Genomic DNA, 23,852 nt, shown 5'->3' with positions numbered 1-23,852 from the left:
AAATTCAGGCAAACTCCTTGTCTCAAACACAGGATAATGTTCAGGTGAACAGACAAGCAGACTGCACAACCACCCTGATACCCCACTTTTGATGGAGTAAGAGCTCTCGTTGGAAGGGTCTGGGAGTAGTCTAATATACCCCCTCTCATCTCTACTTCACATACTCATCATCAAAGCTATTTCTTGGACAAGTGTTTAAAAGTTTCATATCCAGGATGGATGAATCACAAGCCGTTGTTGTCTAATAACCAAAATGGCTGCTGAAGTTAAACACTTTATATAAGTTGCTTTTTCTGGATAGTTTTTCGAGTCACTTAGGGAAATAGTCAAGTGAACATAGACTGTGTTGCTGTGTGCGTAGGTGTATTTTTAAGTTTAAACAGTGCATTTGTAGGAGTTACCCGAAATCATACTGCAGACATTGAAACCTTCCACACCCTGAAGAGGTGATCTGAGGAGCTAAAGATTCTCACTACCTTGAAGTACTTTCCAGTGTGCACAATCCTATTGCTACAGATAAAGGAAATAACAACAAAATGCACAGTGACATTAATAGAACTGTTTATGTATATGTAAATTAAACCCTGATTTAAAAATAAATTATGTATAAATATTGCTGTTGTCCTTGGGTGGGAGGGCATGGGGGACAGGAGAGGTTTCAGGGTAGGGGTTTACGAGGAACAAGTCATAAAAATCAAGTCTGTAAATACAGTTATTGGCTGATTAAACTATGCATATTTGGAGCCCTTTAAATTCAGCAGAAATACATTTGTGAACTCAATTTCCAAGCACTAAAGAAAATGTGAATTGTTTTGTTAAAGGATGTTACAGCACTAATGATAACAATGCTCATGGATTTTAGCAAGAGAATTAACAAGCCTACACTTATTACAAATCAATTTGAATCACCTGCAGTTGGATGTAAATTAGGGAAGCTAAACCAAAGTCTTATTTTGAGAAAATACTATGTGAAAATGTTTTGCAAATACTTTTCAAGGTTTTAATTGTCACTCAGTTTCTAAGAGTCAACTGTACAGTGAGAGCTGCTGAACAGCTGATATCTGCCTTTGTAAAAAAAAAAACCCAAATGATTGGAAGTAAGACCTTTACAGAAAAAAATGAATCAAGGCTAATGGACTGGAAGAGCATACCTCTCTGGGATTGCCTACCTACAATGCAGTGCTAGCCAGTCTCTCACATTTGTGATTCAAAAAGGTCTACTTTCAGTATGCACAATTTTCAGAAACTGAGGGACTCAAAATTTTATTTAAAATATTTCCAAAATGTAATTATACAAAGCTTGCTTTTTGTTAACAAAATATTTTAGTTTTTATAAAGTTTTTTTAATATTATATGGACACTTAGATTAAATTAAAAAAAAACCATGATGTAAATTTTTTTGTTACTTATCAATTTAAATGGCTGTTCTCAACTGTTTCATCCAGAAATGGTTCTAGAGACAACCAGAAATTATTTTTTGGCACAGCAATATGAAACCCCAGGTTTATTTCCAAGCTTACACCTGTGCTGGAGTTATAAAAACCTGAGAATTTAATTGGATGCAGGTATGGAGAAGGTTTGGGGCATGGCACACTTCAATACTTCAAAATTATTTAAAGAGAGAATCGTGGCTATCATACGCAGTTCTCGAAGCTGGCCACTGTTTTTATGAAGCTGAAATATTTAGGACCACCTGCACACAATATCAACCACTTGATACAAATTTTAGATACAAATTATATTTGATACAAATATACATTATATTTGATATAAATTATAGAAATGTTAATTTTTCTTAATATTTTATTAGTGACATTAAGTTCTTCACATTAGCAAAATCTAGGGAAAAAGGCTGCAACTGATGTGAGCTGTACTTCATGATGATTCTAATTCTTGTTATTTGAATACAAAGTCAGAATAAGTTGCCATTTGTGGTGCTTTTACCAAAGTTTGATGCAGACAAATATTTTTCTATTACTGACAGATGTCCGCATAGTCGCTACATGGAAGACACAATATCTACAATGTACAAATGCAGTCTTCCCTAAGGAATCGCACAGAAACAACTCAACCCACACAGTGTTTTTCATTATTGTTATTTATATATAAGGTTTCCTAAGCCTGCATTTACAAGGAAGCCTGCATTGAGAAAATTATTCATACTGAATCCAGTAGAATGTGATAAGAACATTACAGCACAGTAAACAAATTCATGATCATTCACAGCAGTGCAGCTACTGTTAAAAAAAAAAAAAAAAAAAAAAAAAAAAAAAAAAAAAAAAAAAACAAAATGAACAAATATACTAAATTAAAAAAAATATTAATCACATAAAGTGTCCATTGATACCATTAAATATGTGCTTTTAGTGTGTGACATATCTGAATTTGTAGATTACATTAGGAAAAAAAACCTGTTATTTTCAATTACTATAGCATTTTTTAAAGAATAAATAGTGCAGTTATTTCTCAAATGTTTTGCACCTTAAATATCTGTATATCCACATGAATAGTGGTTGCAAACTACTCATAATAAAATAAAATACTCTCAGCTACATAAAAAATCCATAGATCATATAAAGTTTTTGATAAATTTAGTTGGGCAAATAGCAAATATTTGTCTTGTTTGGAAATTGTATTACTGTGATTAATAAAACTAAAAGTAGGAAAGTCTGGCTTTGAAACACAGCATTTTCTTCCTTGATGCTTGATCAAAAGGCAGTACAGATTTATGATGTGCTAATCTGCAGGCTAGGTTATCTTTCAGTTGGGTTATGAGGATATTCTGATACGGTATCTCAGTGCTTTGGTAGTTTTATGTCTTATATTGCTCTGATAACAGTGTTCCATGCTATCAAAAGGATTCTGATGAGATTCATTAAGCACAAATGATTCTGTAAATGTTGAGTGATAGCTACCATTAAATCCATGCTTAAATCAATGAAATAAGGTGCTATACTTGTATTATAGGAGTAATTACGATTCTATGATTCTATGAAAAGGTAAGTTTTATTACCTGGATTATAAATGGGTACACCTAAAGAATGGTTCTTTGCAGATTTATGCAACATGACAGTTTCATATCCATGGATAGGAGAGGAGCTTAGTAAAAGGATAACATTTTCTTCTGAAGGAAATGTAGCTTGTGTGCTTGTTTGAACCTCATTCTCTATCAATTTTAACTATTCTTTGTTTTTGTTTTTTGTTTTGCTGAAGTAAAAGTGTAACTTTCTTTGTTACTGGTTACTACCCAGTTGTCCAAACTTGCAATCTATTAAATCAGAAGATTATTTAGTTAACAATGACAAAGCAATTTAGTAGATTTAGGTGATATAATCCAAATATTTGTATCAAGTACAGAAGAAGCAAATATTTTAGAAGAAATAAAAAGGCAAATTTCAATGCAACCACTCAGATACCAAGCCTCTTTGACTGGAGACAACACGCTTTTGAGAATTTGAGATGAAAGTTATTTCTTGACTGAGGAAGTAAGTACTCATGTATTCACACCTTAAGTCCACAGATGCTTTGAGATATGGATTCATTTGGACTAATGCCTTTATTTAAACTGGATAAATAAAATGGCTGGATTTGTTAAGGACTCAACACTCGGGGAACTTCAGAGATGAAATTCTTCACAGCTATTATTTCATCTGGCACTGAACTCTAGTTCTAGCTATTTATATAAAATAAAGATGACTGTGAAAACTTATAGGTATCTTAGAGACATTTATAAACATATTGGTAACATTCCTCAGAAAACAAACATTAGCAACATTATCACTGTATATGTTACTAGTAGTTGACATCATTTAAAAAAAAATTAAGACAGAAGCAGAATGTAAAATTAAAGGAACATCAGGGGTACCCGTCATTTCACATTTTTAAACAAAGGTGATTTATAGAATTATACAATCACAGAATCATTAGAGTTGGAAGGGACTTCTGAAGGCCACCTAATCTAGCTACCCTGCAATGAACAAGAACATCCAGAGGTAGATCAGTTGTCCAGGGCCTTATCCAGCCTCACCTTGAAAGTCTCCTGGGATGGGGCATCTACCACATCCCGAGGCTACCTGTTCCAGTGCCTCACCACCCTCACTGTAAAATATTTTTTCCTTACATTTAACCTAAATCTACCCTCTTTAAGCTTGAGCTTTTTACCATAAAGAACTGTAACTTCAACATTTTAAAAATTATAATATAAAAAATGAGGATACCTAGAGAGTAAGTGTTCATGTTATGTGTTTCCTTAAGAAGCAGAAATCAATTATTTAATCTTACCAATGATAGGAACTAAACCAAAACTTTTTCTATGTCAACCATCATTCCTAAGCATAGATTGACAATAATAAACTCTTTACAATGCCAAAAAAGGAAAATATTTTTAAGATCATTATACTCAAACTATCTCTCATGCACAATATAACTTATTTGACAAAAAAATTCTGCATTAGTCAGTGAGAACTCACAGTTAAAAAAAACAAAACTCTTTCACCTCATGAAGCAGCATGTATTCAAACAACACTGAAGAATGACATACTTACGCAATTGGTTTTTCCAGTCTGCTCCCCTGTGATCCAACTATTTCTCCAAGCGTACAGAACATTTGTCCCAAAAAATCCTGAAAAGCAGTAACAAGAGAACTCAGAAACTGTGATTTCTACAGGGAAAAACAAAAGGTTTTCCATCAATTTAGGCGTTTCTTTAGAGTAAAACACATTCTACTGAATACCGTGTCTAAATAGTAATTGTGCAATTATACTGTTCTTACGTTGCCTTTGTCATCAACAAAAATGAAACAGAGATGGAAAAAATTAAACTTTCCTCTTCAAAGAAGGTTTTAAGAATCTTAAGAGCCTTCAAAGACATTATAAAGCTTTCCTCACTAAACTGGAGCATTTTAATAGATTGCTCTTCTATGAAGGACTGTACAAAGAGTCCACCAATTTCTTGAAAGTTAATTATGTTGGAAGGAGCTCAAGCCTGCACAGGATCTTTGTGAGAATTCTGGATTGACAATCCAGGATTTCTTTAATGCAGACATTATTTTTTATTTTTATAATTTTACTGTATCAAGTAAATTTCGTATTCCATCTCCTTGTTACATAAGTAGCAGCTTAAAAGGAATGGATTTTCAAAGTGTTGAAATGGATATTGAAAAAAAAATTATGCTGCTGTTCAACTCCTGAAAAGGTATACACGTGTGCTTAAATGTGCCCTTTATAGTAATATATCCCATTAAAGTTATACTCATGAGCATTACTCTTGTTATTAACAACAGTACAAGCTCTGTAATTCTCTCTAAGCATCTGGTATTAATTACATTCAAAAGTAAATAAATTAAGAAAACTAAAGCATTTCAGCAGAAGATATTGTAATAACCAGGAAAAAAACTTACATGCTTTGACAGATTAGGGCTCTTGGAGTCAACATCATAGCTTTAAAAACAAAAAAGAAAGTTATATCCAACTTGCCAGATGACAGATCTGAGGACAACGTGAAAAAATGAAAATCAAACAATTCCTTCAGCTATTTCAGTGTGAAATTTGCACAAAAAGATACATGAATGGAAGTCTCACCAGTAAGAAAGGCAAATCAAATCATTACAGATTACAAGACTACTGTTCACTAGCTATCTAAAATAAAATGGTTTTCAGAGTACAGGTTAATAAGAGAAATTATTCTAATACTCCTGTTCGAACAATGGAAGCTAGAAAAAACATCAGAACAAAATTTCAAAATTAATCATTTTAACAGAAATCAAACTACATTGTGAATTACTTTCTTAGTCAAATGAATTGGAAAGCTACCTAACTAAATAAAAATAACTGACAATAAATCAAATTGCTTTTAGCAAGCGTTTGACTTGTTCTTTTCAGCTTTTTATCATAATCTTCTTCCTCCAGCTAGAAAATGTCACTGTCTTCTTTTCATTATCATGTCAGATTTTTTTTTTAAATTACACAGTGAATTCAAGAAAAATTTTAAAATATTTAATACAGTAAGTGCTTTTGGGAATACCACTCTTTATACTAGCAGTCTTCCCTCATTGTCAGATAATCCCCAGTAATATTTTTACCATTTGACTCAGTAATATAATTGAAAGAGTACTCTCAGTCCTCTCTGCATGTTTCGATTCCCACACTGTGGTACACCAGCCATTTGGGCTGCCATAACTGCCTGTTGGGATGCACTGTGGAACAGATCAGAAATTAGGAGGATGGGAAGCTGGATGTGGTGCAGTACAGCCATTTTCACAAACGTATTTGTAAAAAGAAGAAAAACAACAGAAAGAACGACTACAGGAATCACTAACTGTTGGTTTCTGAAAAATAGTAACTGCACATTGTCTGGTGAAAGTGAGCAGAAACAAACCAAACCAAAAAACAAACAAACAAACCAACCAAAAACCAACTGATAGCTTGACCTCAGGGCTAGCTATGCTACTGGAACCAAAAAAAATACTTCACTGGCAAAACTAGTAACAAACCATCAAATAGCAATGCAAAGAAGTCTGAGGCATCGGTCCTATATGATGTACACAGGGGCTCATGCTCATTTATCAGTACCCTCATAAGAACAGGAATCAGAGATATGCCTCCCTTTTTTTTTTTTTGCTGCCAGAAACTGAAATCTATCAGGCCTTTCTCTCTTTGAAAAATAACGTTTTGGCCAACTGTAGTACACAATTTTACTGAGGAATTTAAAAAATAAGCCTTCCAAAGATGCTTCTTTCTTGACCTATATTGAAGTTCTAATCCATCAACAGCTATGAGTCACATTTTTAACTAAAGTAATTCATTTTCAGTCAGTTATAGGACTTTGAAGTGTAATCACAGGCTGGCTATACAATAAGGCAAGAATTAAAAAACATTACTTGGCTTTGAGATCAGACTTGTGCCTGTCAACAGTAGAAAGCAGGCAGGCCTTTCTTTTAAGTGCAGAATATGATGTTTGCAGCTTTTTGTAAATAAAAAATCAGAAGTCCACTTCTGAGTACACAAACAATCAAATAGATTAACTTTGCCGTGTAAGCTCCAACTACTTCTCAGACTACACCTATCTAGAAGTTCTTCACAGACTTCTCTTTCTTTGCTTCGATTGAGTCAAACATTCTTATCCTGAGTTCATTTATTTTGCTCTTCTATTGCACTTTCTCCTCCCATAACACACATGCAGCCTACAAGGAACAACGGATAGCCAAATCAGGACTCCTATACCACCCTAACTTATTTCTCTCTTATTTCCAAAAATGCTTCATCTGATCCTGGAAAGGAAACCTCTATTTCACAGTGACTAACACATACCAAAAGAAAACTTAAGCAGCAGGAAACAGTTAACTCAGCAGATTTAATTATACTGCATCCCAATTCTAGAAGAAAAAAAAAAAAAGGGAAAAAAAACCTCAACACCAGGTTTTCACAGTGAAGATGGAAACAACTGCATCTGGCCACCTAGAAGCATCCTGCAATCTATCTTGGCATTCATTTAACTCCTTCAACAGTTGAAGTCTAGATGGAAACAGTTAGCTGCTACCTGTGCATTGGATACAGTAGCACCTGTAGAAACAAGTCTAAAAAGACTAAAAAGCTAAAGACTAAAAGCTAAAAACAATTAGACATGATTATTTTATTTGCTTGTTTCTATGACATAGGAGATACTGCTATTCGAGAGCATTTCAATACGCTCTGCTAGCAACTTAAAACAAAATCAGTACAAAAGAAAAAAACAAATGTAAGTTTATTAATACTACTAACATACACGTCTAGCACCATATGTATTTTCCATTACTACAGGAAAAAATCCACACTAATGCTCTATTTACTTTATGCCCTGATGAATATACAGATTGATTTGCATTCCAGAACTCCAAAAAATAATAATCAAGAGATTGTAAAATCTGCTTTGAAGCAACTACTTAGATACAAAGACAGCAGATGAAGGCTAAAGAGTATAATATTTAAAAATGGCTTTACAACAGACTTCCTGGGAGATTTTAGGAAAATAAAGAAGTGCTTATTCCTCTGCTTTGCTGTCTACAAGACAGAAATGTTCTAAAAGCAAACTATTTAATCAATATTATGAAAGCAATGACTGACTACATTTTGATTAGTTAGAACTTACCAATTTCTGAAAACTCAGTCGTTGTTACATATTTATTTCTGAAGAAGAAATGCTAAATCGTGTTTATTAATTTGTTCAATGTCAAGAGGCACTATTTATTTTCAAGTTAATTTTGTGCTTTACAAAACTCAGTATGTCTACAGAGATTGTACTATTAGAATTGAAGACTGTTAACTTACAAATCAAATCGCAGATTCTCTCTTTCTTCAAAAAAGTAGTCCATTATAAATTTTCTTACAAAATCTGGATTTAAAGTATTGTCAATTACTTCTGTTCTTCCAAACTGGAAAAGAAAAGTATCAGTTTAAGGCAAGTAATTTAAGATGCTGCAATTAAGAAGATTTCCACAACTGCGCTATGATATGAAAAAGCATATAATTTTTTTTCTTAAAAAGATGTCAACAAAGAAAATGATTCTGTTCACGTGAAAGGACCAGTTATCCATAGATGAAGACAGGCTGGCAGAAGAACTCATAGATCACCATGAAGGGTGGTGCATGCCCTGTGTCATATGGTAAAAAAATTATAAATGCTATTACAAAACTATATGAGCTCCTAAAGTGAATTAGAATCCACAAAAATTTGAGGAAGAAATTCAATAGCACAAAAACCCACTTTTCCTTCATGAAAGACAATAGCAAACAAAAGCTTACACAGACTGCTTATTTCGGGTAAATTTAAATATCAGAGAAGATAGTTCTTCTGCTAGAAGCATACCATTTTTGCACTATCCTACTCCTATTTCACTTTTGTTCAGCTCTCTTTTTACATCTAATCTCTGAGCCTTTTCCAAAATGCCCTTTTTCCTCTTGGTGTTTACACCAAGCTCTTGATGAGCTGAAAATATTTTAGATAAAGAAGATAACTTTTGATTGACTTCAGTTCTTCATAAGCATCACAAATACAAATAACTGATTATAAAACTACAGTTCTGTGTTGTAACTGTTCTTGTATTTCTGTATTTTTGAAACAGACAGCAAAGCAAAAAAGAGTAAATTAATGACATGATCATTTCATTGTGTCCTCCATATTGAATATATCAAGACATTCTAATAGAGCCTACTGAAAAGGTCACTGACATTTTCCTGAAAGATCATCATTAGCAACTTCTCAAAACTGCAGTCTGTGACTCCAGTCTTCCAGCGAGTCAAAGACTGCCAATTGCTTAACTGACAGGACTGAATTAAACCCAAAAACGCAGACAAGGAAATAACAGGACATTTGTTTTCTTCTGAGTTTTTTGAGAATTTGTTTTGAAGTTTCCATATCACAGGTGTGGATGCAGCCACCACACAGAGCCCAATTTTCCTGCTGGAGCTCTGAATATTTAAATTAACATCTACATGGTATGAAAGGACAAGAGCATACTCCGCAGTTGCTTCCTCTCAAAACTCAGGAATTTCCGTTCTTTACTCGATTCTCATTAAAACAAAACAGTAAAGAACTCCAAACACATTATTTCTGTGATTTAAATAAATTCAATTACTTTCAGCAACTATTTTTTCTCCTAAAATACCGGAATATCTTCCAACACCACTCATTCACACTGGCCATCTAGAGAAGTGAGCCTGTATCCAAGAGCATGAGTGCTTTGTGAAAAGCAATCACCCACCTCAGGTATAATGAAATATTCAACAGAAACTGACACATCTTCAAGACATAATATTATAAAGTCTCAAAAACAGGAACAATCCTCAGAAGTGGCACGGTGGTGATTTGCATCTTTAAATAGCACGTTCAAATTCTATTAGGTAAGTTCACTTTGCTATCCTGTGAGATGTTCAATCATGACAGTGCTATTCAGAGAGATTTATATTCCAGCATCTCCCATGAAAGACAAAGATGCAAGACTATCTTTACAACAAGGAAGACCCTCTCAAAATTAAAAGATGAAGAAAATTTAACACGTAGTGTCAATTAGCATATTGCTCTGCCAAACCTTTACCTCAGTTCTTAAAAGACAGGCAAAATGATTTCCTGATCTCACTGCAAACTTGAGACCCCCTGTAAAAAGGCTTCTAAGCATGTCCTTGAACACCAACTGTTTAGAAAGCAGGATCAAGAACAAACACTGTATTTCTTCAACTCTCCTAAGTCAAAGCAATTGTTATGAAAGGGGTAAGGCACTGTTTGGAAGCTTGTCAAAGAAATCTCCAGAGCGCTAAAGATACGGGATATTCAACTGGAACACACCAAATCTCTTAAGAAAGGATTGGCACAGGATCCTGGAAGCAGATCAGAACAAGAACAAATATTTTCATACAGTTTGCTTCAAAGGAAAAAAGTCAGTCTCTTGAGAAGACTGGAGGTATTCTTAGAAATATTTGAATAAAGTTGACAGGTAGAGTGCTGTAAAAAACACTTTTGAATCAGCACTGGTCACTGTTACGGCTAAGTATCAATGAATGAGAAATGAAAGTAGCACTAGAAAGTTGGCACTTCTATGGGAACAAGTATGAGTGGGGTACATGTCCGGGCTTAAGTCCTCTCTGCTTCTAATTTGCACGTGAGCTGAAGTTTCTCATCAGTTTTGAGGTGAAATTAATCTCAATATTTATACAGAAAATTGTCCCCTGTCAACTACACATATTAGAGCACTGAACAGTACTGTAGGTCAGGAAAAACTAGAAGCTAGAATGGCTGACTAAATGAAATATGCAGCAATATCTATGCAATTGGTACTGTCTGAAGGTATGCACTGAGAAGCTAGTCTGACACAAGTTTCAAAGCAGGAATGAGAAATGAAATCAATGGGGCACGAGGACCATCATTTTTTCTGTTCTGAGCAGGAGTATATCTCATCTGAGGAGTGTTTTTTCCATCTCAGGTTTCCTACTTCTTGCATTTGCACTTTCAAGCAAGCTAGCCAAATACTCTCTAAAACCGGAATTGGCTGCACGCAGAAGAAACTTATACATAAAATGAAACCTGATGAACGCTGGTTTACTCAAGACACAAAGGACTCTGGGCATTCAAGAAAATGTGTACCAGGTCCTAGGATGACTGTTGTAACTCGCAAAGCTACCTGAGGCACACCAGGTAAATTAATAAAACTTAGTTGTGGTTCTCTCTCACACTACATCCAACAGATTCAGATGCACATACGCAAAAACATCAATGAAAATATTTCCCAGTATGTGTGGATTTAAGTAGTAAATTCTCCTAGAAGACTCCTTAATCACCATGCAGGAAAAGAAAGGTTGTATATTCATAAACTGATCATGCCTCTTGATTGATGACAGACATGGAACATCAACCACTTCTGTAGGAAGCCCATTTCAGTGTTTGCCACAGTAAAATTTTCTCAAAATTTCTCCTCCTCACAAGTTCTAGAAAATAACAAGGTTACCTCTTAGCCTTTTTTTCTCCAGACTTGACAATCCAAGCATCCTTAGCCTCTCCTCATAGGACATACCTTCCAATCCTTTTACCAACTTTGTTGCTTTCAAGGAACAAAGGAACATCCTTTTTTTCAGTGTGGAGCTCAGAACTGTACAGAATATCAAAGGTGAGGGCACACCAATGGCTAAATATAGTGTCATCAGGCAGCATCACCTGTTTTGACTGGCTGTCTACGCTATGTTTAACGCATCCCAGAAGACACTGAGTTGCTTGAGTGTGCACAGAAAAGAGCAACAAAGCTGGTGAACAACTAAAAAAAAAGAGATATGAGCAGCAATTGACAGAACTGGGGTTGCTTAGTCTCTACAACCATTGCAGTGGGGAGGACGTCAGCCTCTTTTTTTAGGTGGCAAATAATAGGAGGATACAGTCATTAGTTGCTCCAGGGGAAGTCTAGTTCGGACATTAGGAAGGAGAAGGCAGTGAAGCAACAGAACAGCCTGCGCTGGAAGTAGTGAAGTCCCCATCCTTGGTGGCATTTAAGATATACATGGATGCAGAACTAAGAGACATGGCTTAAATGACAGTACTCAGTCGGCTACGTCAACAGTTGAACTTAATGATCTTGAAGGTCTTTTCCAACCTAAATGATTCTAACCTAAATGAAGAATGTGACTGTGGCTCTGAAAGAAGAGTACTATAAGGAGAAACAGATGTGCCAAAGATTGGATGGATAGCTGGAGAAGGCCCTGAAAACAAAACTGGCAATCACAATAAGGTCAAAAAAGCCCTCTCTCTCATTACATCGATCCAGACTTCCTAAAATAATGAAATTAAGACAGAGCTCACTCTTGAGCAAATTGTTCTTGTTGGAGTAGGAAGCAAACAATTCTTTATTTGATGAACCCAATAAAAAATTGCTCTCAAGAATTTCAGAATATGTCATTCACTAGAAGGATAGTAAATGGTCTCATAGAATAAAATAATTGAGAAAGATGTGTTAAAATGTATGACTTTCACTATCTGTAGACAGACTGTCCATTCTGAACATTCAATTCTCAAACACAGGGCTGTTCTTCACTGAAGAGTTCAATTCTCAAGCATATTCCACATTGCTCCAAGGTTCGAGATGCTACTTTGAAGACCTGAGTTTCACTCATCAAGAAATTGCATACACTGTTCTCATAATGCTTGTTAAACACATAAGAGAGATGAACCCCTGTACCTCAGGTTTTAATGCAAAGCTCTGCTAGGTAGTCTCCCACTCACTGGATGCTAAGAAAACTTATCAGCAGGCTAGAACACAACAAATAAGGAAAAGCTGATGGAGCCTGGTTTGTTCAGTTTGGAGAGGAGAAGGGTTAGAGAACATCTATTGTCACTGCCATCCTCTAGTATACCTAAGCAATACAAAGAATACAAAGCCAGACAGTTCAAAGAACGTAACAAAAAGACAGGACACTTCTATCAGAAATGAAACCAAAGAAAATTATGATGGGACATAGTGAAACAAGTCTCCAAAACGAGTGATTAAGCTCTGGAATAGGTCACCCAGAGACTTGTGCAGTCTCTGTCACTTAAGTTTTTCAAACATGATTTGGGAAAGACCCTGAGCAACCTGACATAATCATGAAGATGGCTTTCCTCCTTGAATCGGGAGGCTGAATTGAACATAGCTGATGAGTTGGAGGCTGAATAACACAAAGATTCTTTTCACCTAAATTATTTAATGACCATGTCATATTTCATATATCAGGTTGTTAAGTTTTATAGTTCCATTAGAAATAGCTCTATGTATGAATCTGAAAGAAAAGTTACTTAAAAAGGAAAAATAGTTGTTACTTATAAAACGGTAATGTCACTTAATTTTTAAAAACAAGAGAATATAATAAATATATGCATAGTTTTGGTCCCTTCAAATTTGATTTTTTTTTTTCCTTCTAGAAAACAATATTCCATTTAAACCAATATCCACGTTACATCTGGGAAATGTTTTGGACTTGATTTGAGAGCCAAGACAGAAGCCTATCAGGAAAAGAGGAAAGAAGATAAATATGCAGCATGCTGCTGATTAGATCACTGAGAAGAGAGGAGGCCTGACAATGTGTGTTAAGCAGCTACTTTTAGAGTGAAATTCTTCACAATACTCAGAAGACTGAATTCAGTACCACAGCTAGCTTGTCTTTAACTTTAAATTACTTTTCTTATATGAGGCTTCAGTTTTTCAACTGTTTGCTTGTTTTTCACAGGCTACTTAAACAGTTCTGTTACATTAATCTAATATAATTAATTACTTGTAGGATGAATATTAAAATTTATCTTGTAGATGACATTAAAATACTGGCCTCTAAAAACCATCAGGCTATATTTTTAATAAGATAAAGAAAGCATCATCTTTTTAAATCTCTTTTCCAAATCAACAATGGCTTTTTAAAGTAGAATAGGTTATTTCTATAATCCAGTGTCATACAACTAGTAGCATAGCAGTTAATTAATTAATTCCCTTCACGGCCTAATTTGCCCACTAACAGTTGTGCAGAGCTAAAATCTTAACATGGCCAACAAGCAAATACCTTTAGAAATGTCATTCAGGAGAGAAAGAAAATCCATTTAACTAATTAAATGGGGGAAAAAAAATTGGAAAAAAAATCCAAAAAAGCAATCATTTTTCGTATTTCCTAAGATGAAGATACTTTGCTACCTCCTAATGCAAGTTCTCCTGGTAGAAAGGAATTTTATTTATTTATTTTATCATCTTAATTTTTTTACCATCTCAATTTAGTGATCCATCCCAAAAGGCTTTGAGGTTGATGGAAAACCATAAGCTTCATTTTGATATCAAAATATTATAGAACACTAGTGGGTTAGTTAAAACTATATAGTTCTATAGTTATACTTGTCTATTGTCTATTCTGTATTTCTCAATCAGAAGATATAAAGGAACTACAATGACCTAAAAAAAATTAATAATTAATAATAGTAATAATAATAATCCCAATAAATGTTGATTATAAAGCATCTAGTCCATTCTTCCCATTAAGACAGCCTCTAAACTCTACTAATGGAAAACTCGAAAGTGTATCTTATGGAGGTGAAAACAGTAATGAAATTGTAGATGCTACAGTGAAATACATAATTACTAAACATATCACTAAGTGCCCACTTTGAGCACAATCAAATAGATCACATAAAATCTTGCGGTCATAGGGGGAATATATGCATCTTAAAGATCAATTTATTAATGTAATATTTAATTATCATTTACTAATAGGTAATTGTTTATGTTATTACAATAAATACTGAGTTGTAACTATACAGGAAAGAAAACCTAATTTTCTGGATGAAAACCTCTTGCGAGGTCCCAACAAGTTCCTGTGACTGACTGATGCATACAGCACCTGCTGAAATGATCTGGAACAAGGACTGAAATAATTAAGGGCCAAAACAAATAGATTTTTACAAAACTGCACCTTATCATCAGTGGGTATTACCTGTAAAATTCCCACTGCTAAAATATTTCACCAATTTCTATTATTTACTTAACATTTAACTTTAAACAGCTCTGTTTTTCACAATTAACATCCTCTTTGAAGTGAAGAAATTCACATTCTTTCTAAATATTATTTAAGCCTTCTACAGACAGCAGTAAGTTATACTTTGTCATATTTTGAATGTGTCCTCACAAAGTAAGGCAAAGTGAGTGTTTTTAAATCCAAATATTAGATTCTGATGATACATTTGTTGCTAATTCTATTACTGGAAATACCTGATGATCACACTGCAAATAACAGAAAAACTGTTTTGAAAAATAACAGCCTATTAAGTTGAGAACTAAACATTTTAATTGTTTGCCAAGGATTCAGTGTACAAGAGTAACATCAAGTAAAACACTGGAATCTGTACCATAAGCAAACAGGAGTCAATGCCCAGAAAACATCTACTCAGAAATTAAATTGAGAACTTCATTTAACTACTCTACTGAATCACTTCAGATATCCTAGCTGGGGGGGGGAAAAAAGCACATTGGTAGAATAGAGCACTAGGGAAATTATGGAGATTACGAAATGATTTAGTAAGTTTATGATCCCCAGGCATCTTCTGCAGTCTTTGAAAGAAAATCATTAGGCAAAAGAAGCAAGATAACTTCAATAAAGGAATAAAGAATAGAGAAAAAGTAAAGAATGCTGACATGACTGAACACCATTCTTTAATGTCCACAAATATCATCAGGGTGTTATTATTTGTCTTGTAGTTTTCTCCATACATTTCCAGGTGGTTTCCACCTCCATGAGCTAATGAAACTCTAAACAAGTGTTTTAATGCAACAATATGACACATAAACAGACACTGAAATCACAGCATTACTGCATTCACCACAGCAGACAGAAAAAGCACAGAAATAAAGATATGCGATAATCCATTCAATGTACATTATCAACTAACTTTCTACCTACTGCTATATATATATATTTTACCACTGGTATAAATATCATATACATCATAACAAATGCATATCAAAATGCAATCCTGACTCAGTCCTTCTATTGTGACAACCTCTGAATTTTGACTGTCATAACAGCTACTTGGAACAGGATTCTATTCACTGAACTTTGCATCCAAAGTAGAAGAAGTGTTGGCTTTTGATTATCACTTGGAGGCATTTTGAAAGAATGATTCATCTAATCTACTGTGGACATCTAAATTAGACACGATTAACTGCCCTAAGGAAGTTGTCTTCTTTCACTAACTATAAATAGTTTAAACAGTCAAAGGACTTGTAAATATCTATACCTAGATGATAGACAAGATAATTATGTTTTAAGAGTGGAAAAAAAAAGGTAAGATTTTCTATCAACTGTCTTGTTGAAAGTCTGTTTTAAACGGTGTAATTCCTAAACTGGCACATGATACCATAACCACATGCACTCTCGTCACTGAGAAGATGCAATACAAGCACGCTATCCTATTTTGCTTTGATTAGGAAAATAAAATTGCATAAAACAATACAGAGCTGTGAAGTGGTAGCATACTTCAAGCATTACAAACTTGGATCTATTAAAAAGGAAAGCAGATGGAATTTTTTTGAAGTAAGGTGATAATGCCATAATTTGACTGTCAGGACAATTACAGTTAGTAAAATGATTAATACCTATTAAACATTAAAAAAATTAACAGTTAACAACAGAAAAGAATGAAAATTCCACAGAATCATATATCAACCTTAGACAACAACAAAAAAAGAATTTCTCACAGCTAAATCCTAGACCAAGGAACTACCTGGATAACTTAATGACTTCACTACTTCACTGCACTGAGCTGCTTATCGGCACTCGAATGCCTAAAGGCTCCTCCATTTCCAGAGTTAGCTATCCAGACATACAGAACTCTGCACATCCATTACTTCTGACAATTTAGTTAAGATTAGAGAGTTCTCACTTAGGTCCTCAGTCTGACATTTCTTTACAGAAATCACGAGAGGAATGTGATCCTGTAGGCATAGTGAAAGCATGTCGGGTACACAGTACAGGACTAGAGAGAGCAGTAAGTTAACTACAAACGATGAGCTTTTGTCTAAGGCAAGAGAAAAATCCAGTTCTGTAAGGCTGACAGAATAGAAATCCACATCCACCCAGTTTCATCAAAAATTATCTTTCTCCAAACAACTACCACGAATGCCAAAAATAAGGGAAGAGGTTTGATTTCTGTTACCCTGGCCACTCCAGACAGTAGAAAACATAAAAAATATCAGTTCTGAAAACAAGAATATCACAGCTGCTCCTTTTTACAGTGAGCAATAGCAAGACAGTTCATTCCTCTCATGGCTCTTTAAGTAACCATCAATCCTCCCAGTAAGGCAGCTAAAAGCACGTTCCATGAGGAGAAGGGAAAGATGACCACCCTTCCTCCAACACTTCCACTTCGTTCAAAGAATAACATTAAAGGAAAAAAGAATTTGATAACTACGTACAAGGAGACAGTTATAGGATGTATATGTCACTCTTTCTCCCTTTTTGCCCGATGAACATGTTTTCAGCAGGACCTTCTTCTCTCAAACACTGTACCAACACTATGCTACCACACCTGTAGGTTACTTTTGCTGATCCTAGGCATCACGATGACTATATCATTCCATAGATCTTGTACTGCTTGAGTTTCCTCCTCTCTCGTATTCACAAACCTTGTTCCAATTGATAGTTTGACTTCACATATCTCACAAAAAGTATAAAACAGGAGAATTACATATTTTATTTTACTTCCCCTTTTGATGAAAAAAAATGGGATACAGATACGGAAACTGAGAATAATGTGACTAGGTACTCACCACTGGGATGTAGGGCTCCTACCGTTTAGCATGGCAATCAAGAGGCTATGACATTCCTTCTTCAGCGCAAATGGCAAGTATTTAATGTACTAAAAAAGTTTATACACGCACATGTGTATATATATATCTTACCTCTCTCCATTCTTTGTTTCCAATGGCTTGTGTGTACAAAACACAGACTGTGAAAGGAAAAAAGAAAAAATCATTTTGAGAATTGAATGTTGTTTTTTTTTTAATTAAATAAGTTGATTTCGTTGATTTTGTAGTCAATTTTGCTGTCAAAACCACTATCTTGGAAAATCAAATATTAGTGTTTCCCCTCAGTTTTGAGTATGTCTCCCTAGATTAGTGACAATACTGGTTGTTGCCACAATGAATTGTGAAACAGAGTGGTTCTAAAATGGGAGGTGACACTTAAGACTGGCCTCCAGCAAATCACTTAAAATCCTTAGGAATAAAATTAGATAGAAGCAGGTTTTCATTAAATGTGCATGGTCTGTCTATCCCAGCTAATCCAGTGCATAATTATGCTAATTTATTTCTTCTTTCAGGAAATGAGAGAATTAAAATAAAAACAAATGAGGTCCCTACTGCAATGAGACAGGAAATAAAAGTGGAAAAAGGAAAAAATAGTTTGTGAAGTATTCTTCTTTAATTCTGCTGTAAGCTCTTCTCACATATTTAAGGATATTGCATACATATCTCTTTATATTAAAACATAATAAAAACTGAATCAATTATATCTACCTATGTAAGCTATGTTTGAAACATCAAGAAGCATCATCTCACCAGTTTCACTCTGCTTACAGATTTGTTCTTCTAATACAGAACCCACTTCACATTAATCTGTAGCTTTCATCACAGAGGTACAGTTAATCAGGTCTTCCATACACCAAGTACAAGTATAAGCACAAATCATTTGCACCGAATGAATACCTCAAACTTCATTTTCAACAGTTTTGAATGAGTTGTATCTAACAAGTGTAAAGCAGTGATATCCTGAAACTCTCACCGTTTCCTAAATAAGGAAAATACAGATACACAAACATTTCTCTCTGTCAAATTCAGCTGTGCCAATCGTTACTTTTCAACAGAAGACAGAAATAATATTATTTTGAGTTTCTGTCTTGAACAATAAAAGTAGAAGGCTGGTTTTCTTCTCAACAAAGTCAGAATCATCAACTGATCTAAGCAGAAATGAAGTCAAGCTTCAAACTATGTTTTCTTCTTACTTGGAAGGTAAAACACAAAAAACACACTAGGAAGAGTGGAAAAAAGGTAAGATCAACATTTCAGCTTGACACAGAACTTAAAGGTTAACACGATTCAACTTCATTTTTTCCCAATAAGATATCTTGTAGAAGAAAAAGCTTTTGTAAAAAAAAATCAAAATCAATTTCTGTTTTTCTCCATTCACTCTAAATGAAACCTCGGACAATCACACTACTGGCTTTGGTTCCTGATTATAGTAGGATGAATCCAAAGCAGTGAGTCTATTTTTACAGCTCTCTTTGGAGAAAATTGCTGAACTATATTATATAAAGAATGAAGTTTAAACAGGAAAACAGAGTGAAATGGAAGCAACAAAATCAGCTACGGAGATGTCTGAAAGTTACTAAATTTCTGACCAACCTTTGTATCTATTAAGATCTGTGCCAAGATAATCCTGGCAGATGTGGGAAATGTTGTCAAAGGAAATTTCGACATATAAAAACAAACTAAGAAATATTCTCTGGAAATACTCCTAGTGCTTACATGAAATCATACACTCTCTCAAATTTCCCTTCCACTTTTCCCACTGGCAATTCTTTTTTAAATGAACACCACAAATTCAGCAATGATGAATATTTTCTATCTTCGGTAGTGGTTTCCAAGAAAGCAAATATGTTACTAATTTCAAAAGCAGATATAATAACAGATTTCATCCATTTTACAGAGATCTTAAATCTAAATTTTCCACTAAATACTTCTCATACCTATAACCTCACTTGAGAATACAACTGAAACTCATTTGCAGAAAACGCCAGTCTTTATAGATAACGTACACTTCTGCTATTCAAATATTTTTGTTGTCTAGATTTTTCCTAAACATAATAATTTTTCACATTGATTTCCTGCTCTATTTTTTGTACTACATGCTGCCCTGTGTATTAGCATTAATACACTAAATCACGTAACAATTTTGCATCATAGCTGTCCAAAAAAGAATATAAAAGAGGAGAAATTTAATATTAAGGAGAAGAAAGCAACAAAACAACTGTAAAATATCCGTTACTATCAAAGTTTCAGAAAAGAGGCATTCTGGCACTACCTTATCTCTTCAGTTTATGAAGCCAAATGAAAGAGTTATGAACAAAAAATCTAAAAAAAGATTAGAGCTGAATAATTTTAGTCTTTTGCTGTGGTTGATGAGATGGAAGTTGTGCAGTATAAAAAAAAAAACAGTAAAGCTCCACCTTAAGCCTAATTCAGTCTCTTAATCATTTTCCATCTTCTGGAAGGCTGCTCATACCTCTGCTAGCATGAGTTTTTTTGTGGTCAGTTCACTATAATTTGGAGTAAGCAGTGCTATCCTTCTCACCTTTTTACTGCCAGTCACTAGTGGGTTTCTGTTCCCCTCCATTCCCAGTAGCTTCCCCGTGCTTCCAAAAGTACATTCCAGGACTGGAACCACATCTCTAGCCTAAGAACCGCTTATATATTTATTTATAAACTTAAATGAGGAGAAAAAAAGCTAAGAATCAATAGTATGACTTGCAGTTTTCTGCTATTTAGCTGGTTGCAGCTACGGCATATATGAGGGCTGCTCCGAAAGTAATGTCTCTTATTTTGTTACACTGGCCTACGATGTCAGAGGTGGATGTTGGTGGTATGGCAGTGGAGGCTGAGCCTTCCACCCAATATTCCATTACATTCTGTTGCTGTCAACAAAGGGGAAGTCTGACAAAATGGTGTCGGACATGGAAGTGCATATGAAGCAAAGGTGTGTCACTGAATTCCTCCATGTGGAAAAAATGGCACCCACTGACATTCAATGGCATTTGCTGAACGTTCATGAAGACCAAACAATGGATGTCAGCACAGTGAAGCAGTGGGTGGTGTGTTTCAGCAGTGACAACAGTGACCAGAAAGGCAAGCTGTGTTCCAGATAGTCATGCACAGCATAAAATGAAGAGTGCCTTGATCAGCTCATTGAGAGAAATTACAGAATTTGTCAGATTACAACCAGGGCGCTCTGTCCAGAGTTGAATATCAGCTTCAGTGAATTGGAAACAACAGTGGTAACGTTGGAATACTGCAAAGTTTGTGCCAGGTGGGTCCCACAGATGTTCACGCAGGAACAGAAAGAAAACCACATGCAAATTTGTCAGAACCTACAGAACCAGCACAAGGCTGAAGGTGACAGTTTCATGGATCACATCATTACCAGTGCCAAGATGTAGCAACTCTACTATGGGCCACTGTGTGTAGGCCCCTTCTCCACGGTAATCTTCCCATGAATTTGTACCCAGTTCAAGCAGGCTCTTTGCTGACCACCTTCTACACCTAGTCAGAGCTTCCTGAAGGTCCTTTTACTCCAAGTGTCATGAGATTCTTCTCATTGTTACTTTCTTTTATGGATACATCCTCCCCAGGAGGACCTGGATTCTACCTTTCCAATCTTTCCTAAGACACTCTAATTTCTATTACAGTACTCAGCAGTTACAGGGTTACACAAGAGGACGTTCCATCCTAACCGGTGCTGCTGCCACAGCTGCACAGTAGTTTGGGGTGGCTCAGTTTGGTCAGGAAGTGCATGGGGAAATAATTTTGCCCAAATGCCTAAAAGAAAATCTCATTAACAAATCTGCAGCTCCTTGGCAGAAGGTTTTCTCCCTGTCTCATCGTGGAATCACTGCTTTAGCTCAGACTCTATGGGAAATATTAAAAAAAGAAGAAAAAAAAAGTGGATATTCTCAAAAACATTGCTAGGGTTTGAAACGCATATTAGAATTGGCCTCAAAGCCAGTGAGACCTTAACATACAGAGCAACTTTGTGTAGTTCTACCTTTTATGAGATCTGGTGGCTGTAAATCCAGTTGGCCTAAAAGTAGATCTTGTGAAAGCAGTAAAGTGTTGGATTTGAAACCTTTTTTAGCTAACAGGATAAAGTTACTGTATTCAAGACCAGTGCAAGAATGGCCTTTGTCCAAACAGACACTGAAGAAAGGTATGCTGCTACACTTCCAAGTACAGAAAAGAACAGCATTTTTTACATTACACCCTTCTAACTTCCACAGTTATATTACAGCCATGTGTCTGCATTCAAACGAAGGGCACTGGCAGCAATCTAATTAGCTAATAAACAGCCTTCAGAATACAAATTCTACACTGCCTGCAGAGTATCCACCATCAAAACCACTTTGCCAAGTCATTTCCTGAGTGCAAATACAGTATAAGCATTTCTAGACGTAAGTTTTCCCCTTCTCTCTTTACCAAGGACTGCAATACTGTATTCCATGTTTGTATATAGCTAGCCTGAGACAGATAGGCTTAACTGACACAATAACTGGGCATTCACAATGTGAGCCCAAACTTCTAAAGTATGCCATCAGTTTGAATTCTTTAAATAAGCAGTTTACAAGAAACTGTGTTTTGAAGTGATAAGCAAGGTTACTACGCTTCAAAAAATACATGCAAGTAACTTAATTCTATAAAAATATCACTGCCTTACATCTCAAAAACATTACAAAGTTAGATAGTAAGATTTCTCCAGGTTTTCCTGTCCCTTCCCTGCTGTGGGCCAACCAACAGCCACAGTCCCTTAGGGGTATCCCTGCCCCAGTATGGTTTGCCCACAGACCACAGCTTCTTTGGAAGTCTTTTGCATGGAGTGTTGCCTTTCCAGGTCGCATTCTGGAAGCATATCTTCAGAAGCGTGGTTCTGGGAGTACTCTCAGCAGCTGTGTTTCTAGCCCCTAGCTGCTGCCACTTTCCTTCTGAAATGTGCTTGGCAGGGCTTTGTGTGCTCCTCTGGCTGACAGAAGCTCTAGCTAGCACTGGTTATTCACGTAGCTTTCAGAGTTGCCTGGAAGAAGCTGTGATAGTCACAGAGTGGATCACGGCCTGCTTCCACACAAGTTGCACTGCTACTCAAATCCTGAAATTTATACCTAATATAGTTTCCCTACAGTATCCCACCAGGACTTGGTTACATGCCCAAACACATGATGGAAGCATGTCTGTCTCAGGGCCTGTTTCCAGTGTCAATGAGTACAGTATATGGTATTCTAAGGAAGAAAAAAAAAAAACAACTTAGGCTTACCTGAAAGAAAATGAATCGACAAATAAAAAGTTACAGAGGGTTATAGAGGGGTCCAAATTGACCGAAGACAATATAATCTAAGCATTAGTCAATAAACAATACAGGAGTACTTTGATTCACCACTATCAGGGGAAAAAAAAGATAAAGAAAGAAACACAAAAATATTCTGTGGTCTCAGGTCCTTGATAAGCTATTAAAAAATCTTCAGTATGGGGAGGCATCGTTTTTAAATCAGAAGCCCCACCACAGCTGAATTCATGGGAATGAGGTTGTTGGGATACAGTCATGCATTAACAAAACTGAAGAGGTAGTGTGACTACCTCACATATCTGGTAACATGAATTCATTAAAGAATGGATTATTTTTAATCAGTAAAGATCAGTTCCCTGAGACAAATTAATGCAATTTTATTTTTCCAGATTTTGATTCTCAGATTAGCAGACACTATGCACTAACAACAAGCACTTCCAGTTTATCTAGAAGTATGCTGACTAGATTTGAAAGCAATCTAGAACAGATACATAAAAGAAAAAAAAATGACTTTTCTGCATTCACTGATTTTAAGAAAATGTAGCTTGACTGCTTGACTAAGGGAAAGCATAGTTCAGGAACACAGTAGTGATTATAGTCTTTAAAATTCCAGTTCCTGTAACAGGAGCTACAAGCCCAGCCAGCACTGCATGAAATAACTGTCACAAAGACAATGTAAACCCAGCAGACATCAAAGTAGTCCACTAATCCCATTTTTTATCCAGTGTT

At 35.4% G+C, this 23,852-nt stretch overlaps 1 protein-coding gene across 1 annotated transcript in view; it reads right to left on the bottom strand.

The window, feature by feature from the left end:
• CPNE8 (copine 8) overlaps positions 1-23,852 on the bottom strand; it is a 92,411-nt gene that overhangs the window by 54,121 nt on the left and 14,438 nt on the right. The window contains exons 3-6 of the mRNA XM_048964766.1: positions 17,921-17,967; positions 8,304-8,407; positions 5,399-5,438; positions 4,545-4,621 (exon numbers count right to left, since the gene is read on the bottom strand). Coding sequence (XP_048820723.1) covers positions 4,545-4,621; positions 5,399-5,438; positions 8,304-8,407; positions 17,921-17,967 — 268 coding nt within the window. The remainder of the gene's footprint in view (positions 1-4,544; positions 4,622-5,398; positions 5,439-8,303; positions 8,408-17,920; positions 17,968-23,852) is intronic.

The sequence above is a fragment of the Lagopus muta genome, chromosome 1 (genome assembly GCF_023343835.1).
Source record: "Lagopus muta isolate bLagMut1 chromosome 1, bLagMut1 primary, whole genome shotgun sequence".
Lineage (NCBI taxonomy): Eukaryota > Metazoa > Chordata > Aves > Galliformes > Phasianidae > Lagopus > Lagopus muta.
This window is presented reverse-complemented; position numbering and strand designations above follow the sequence as displayed.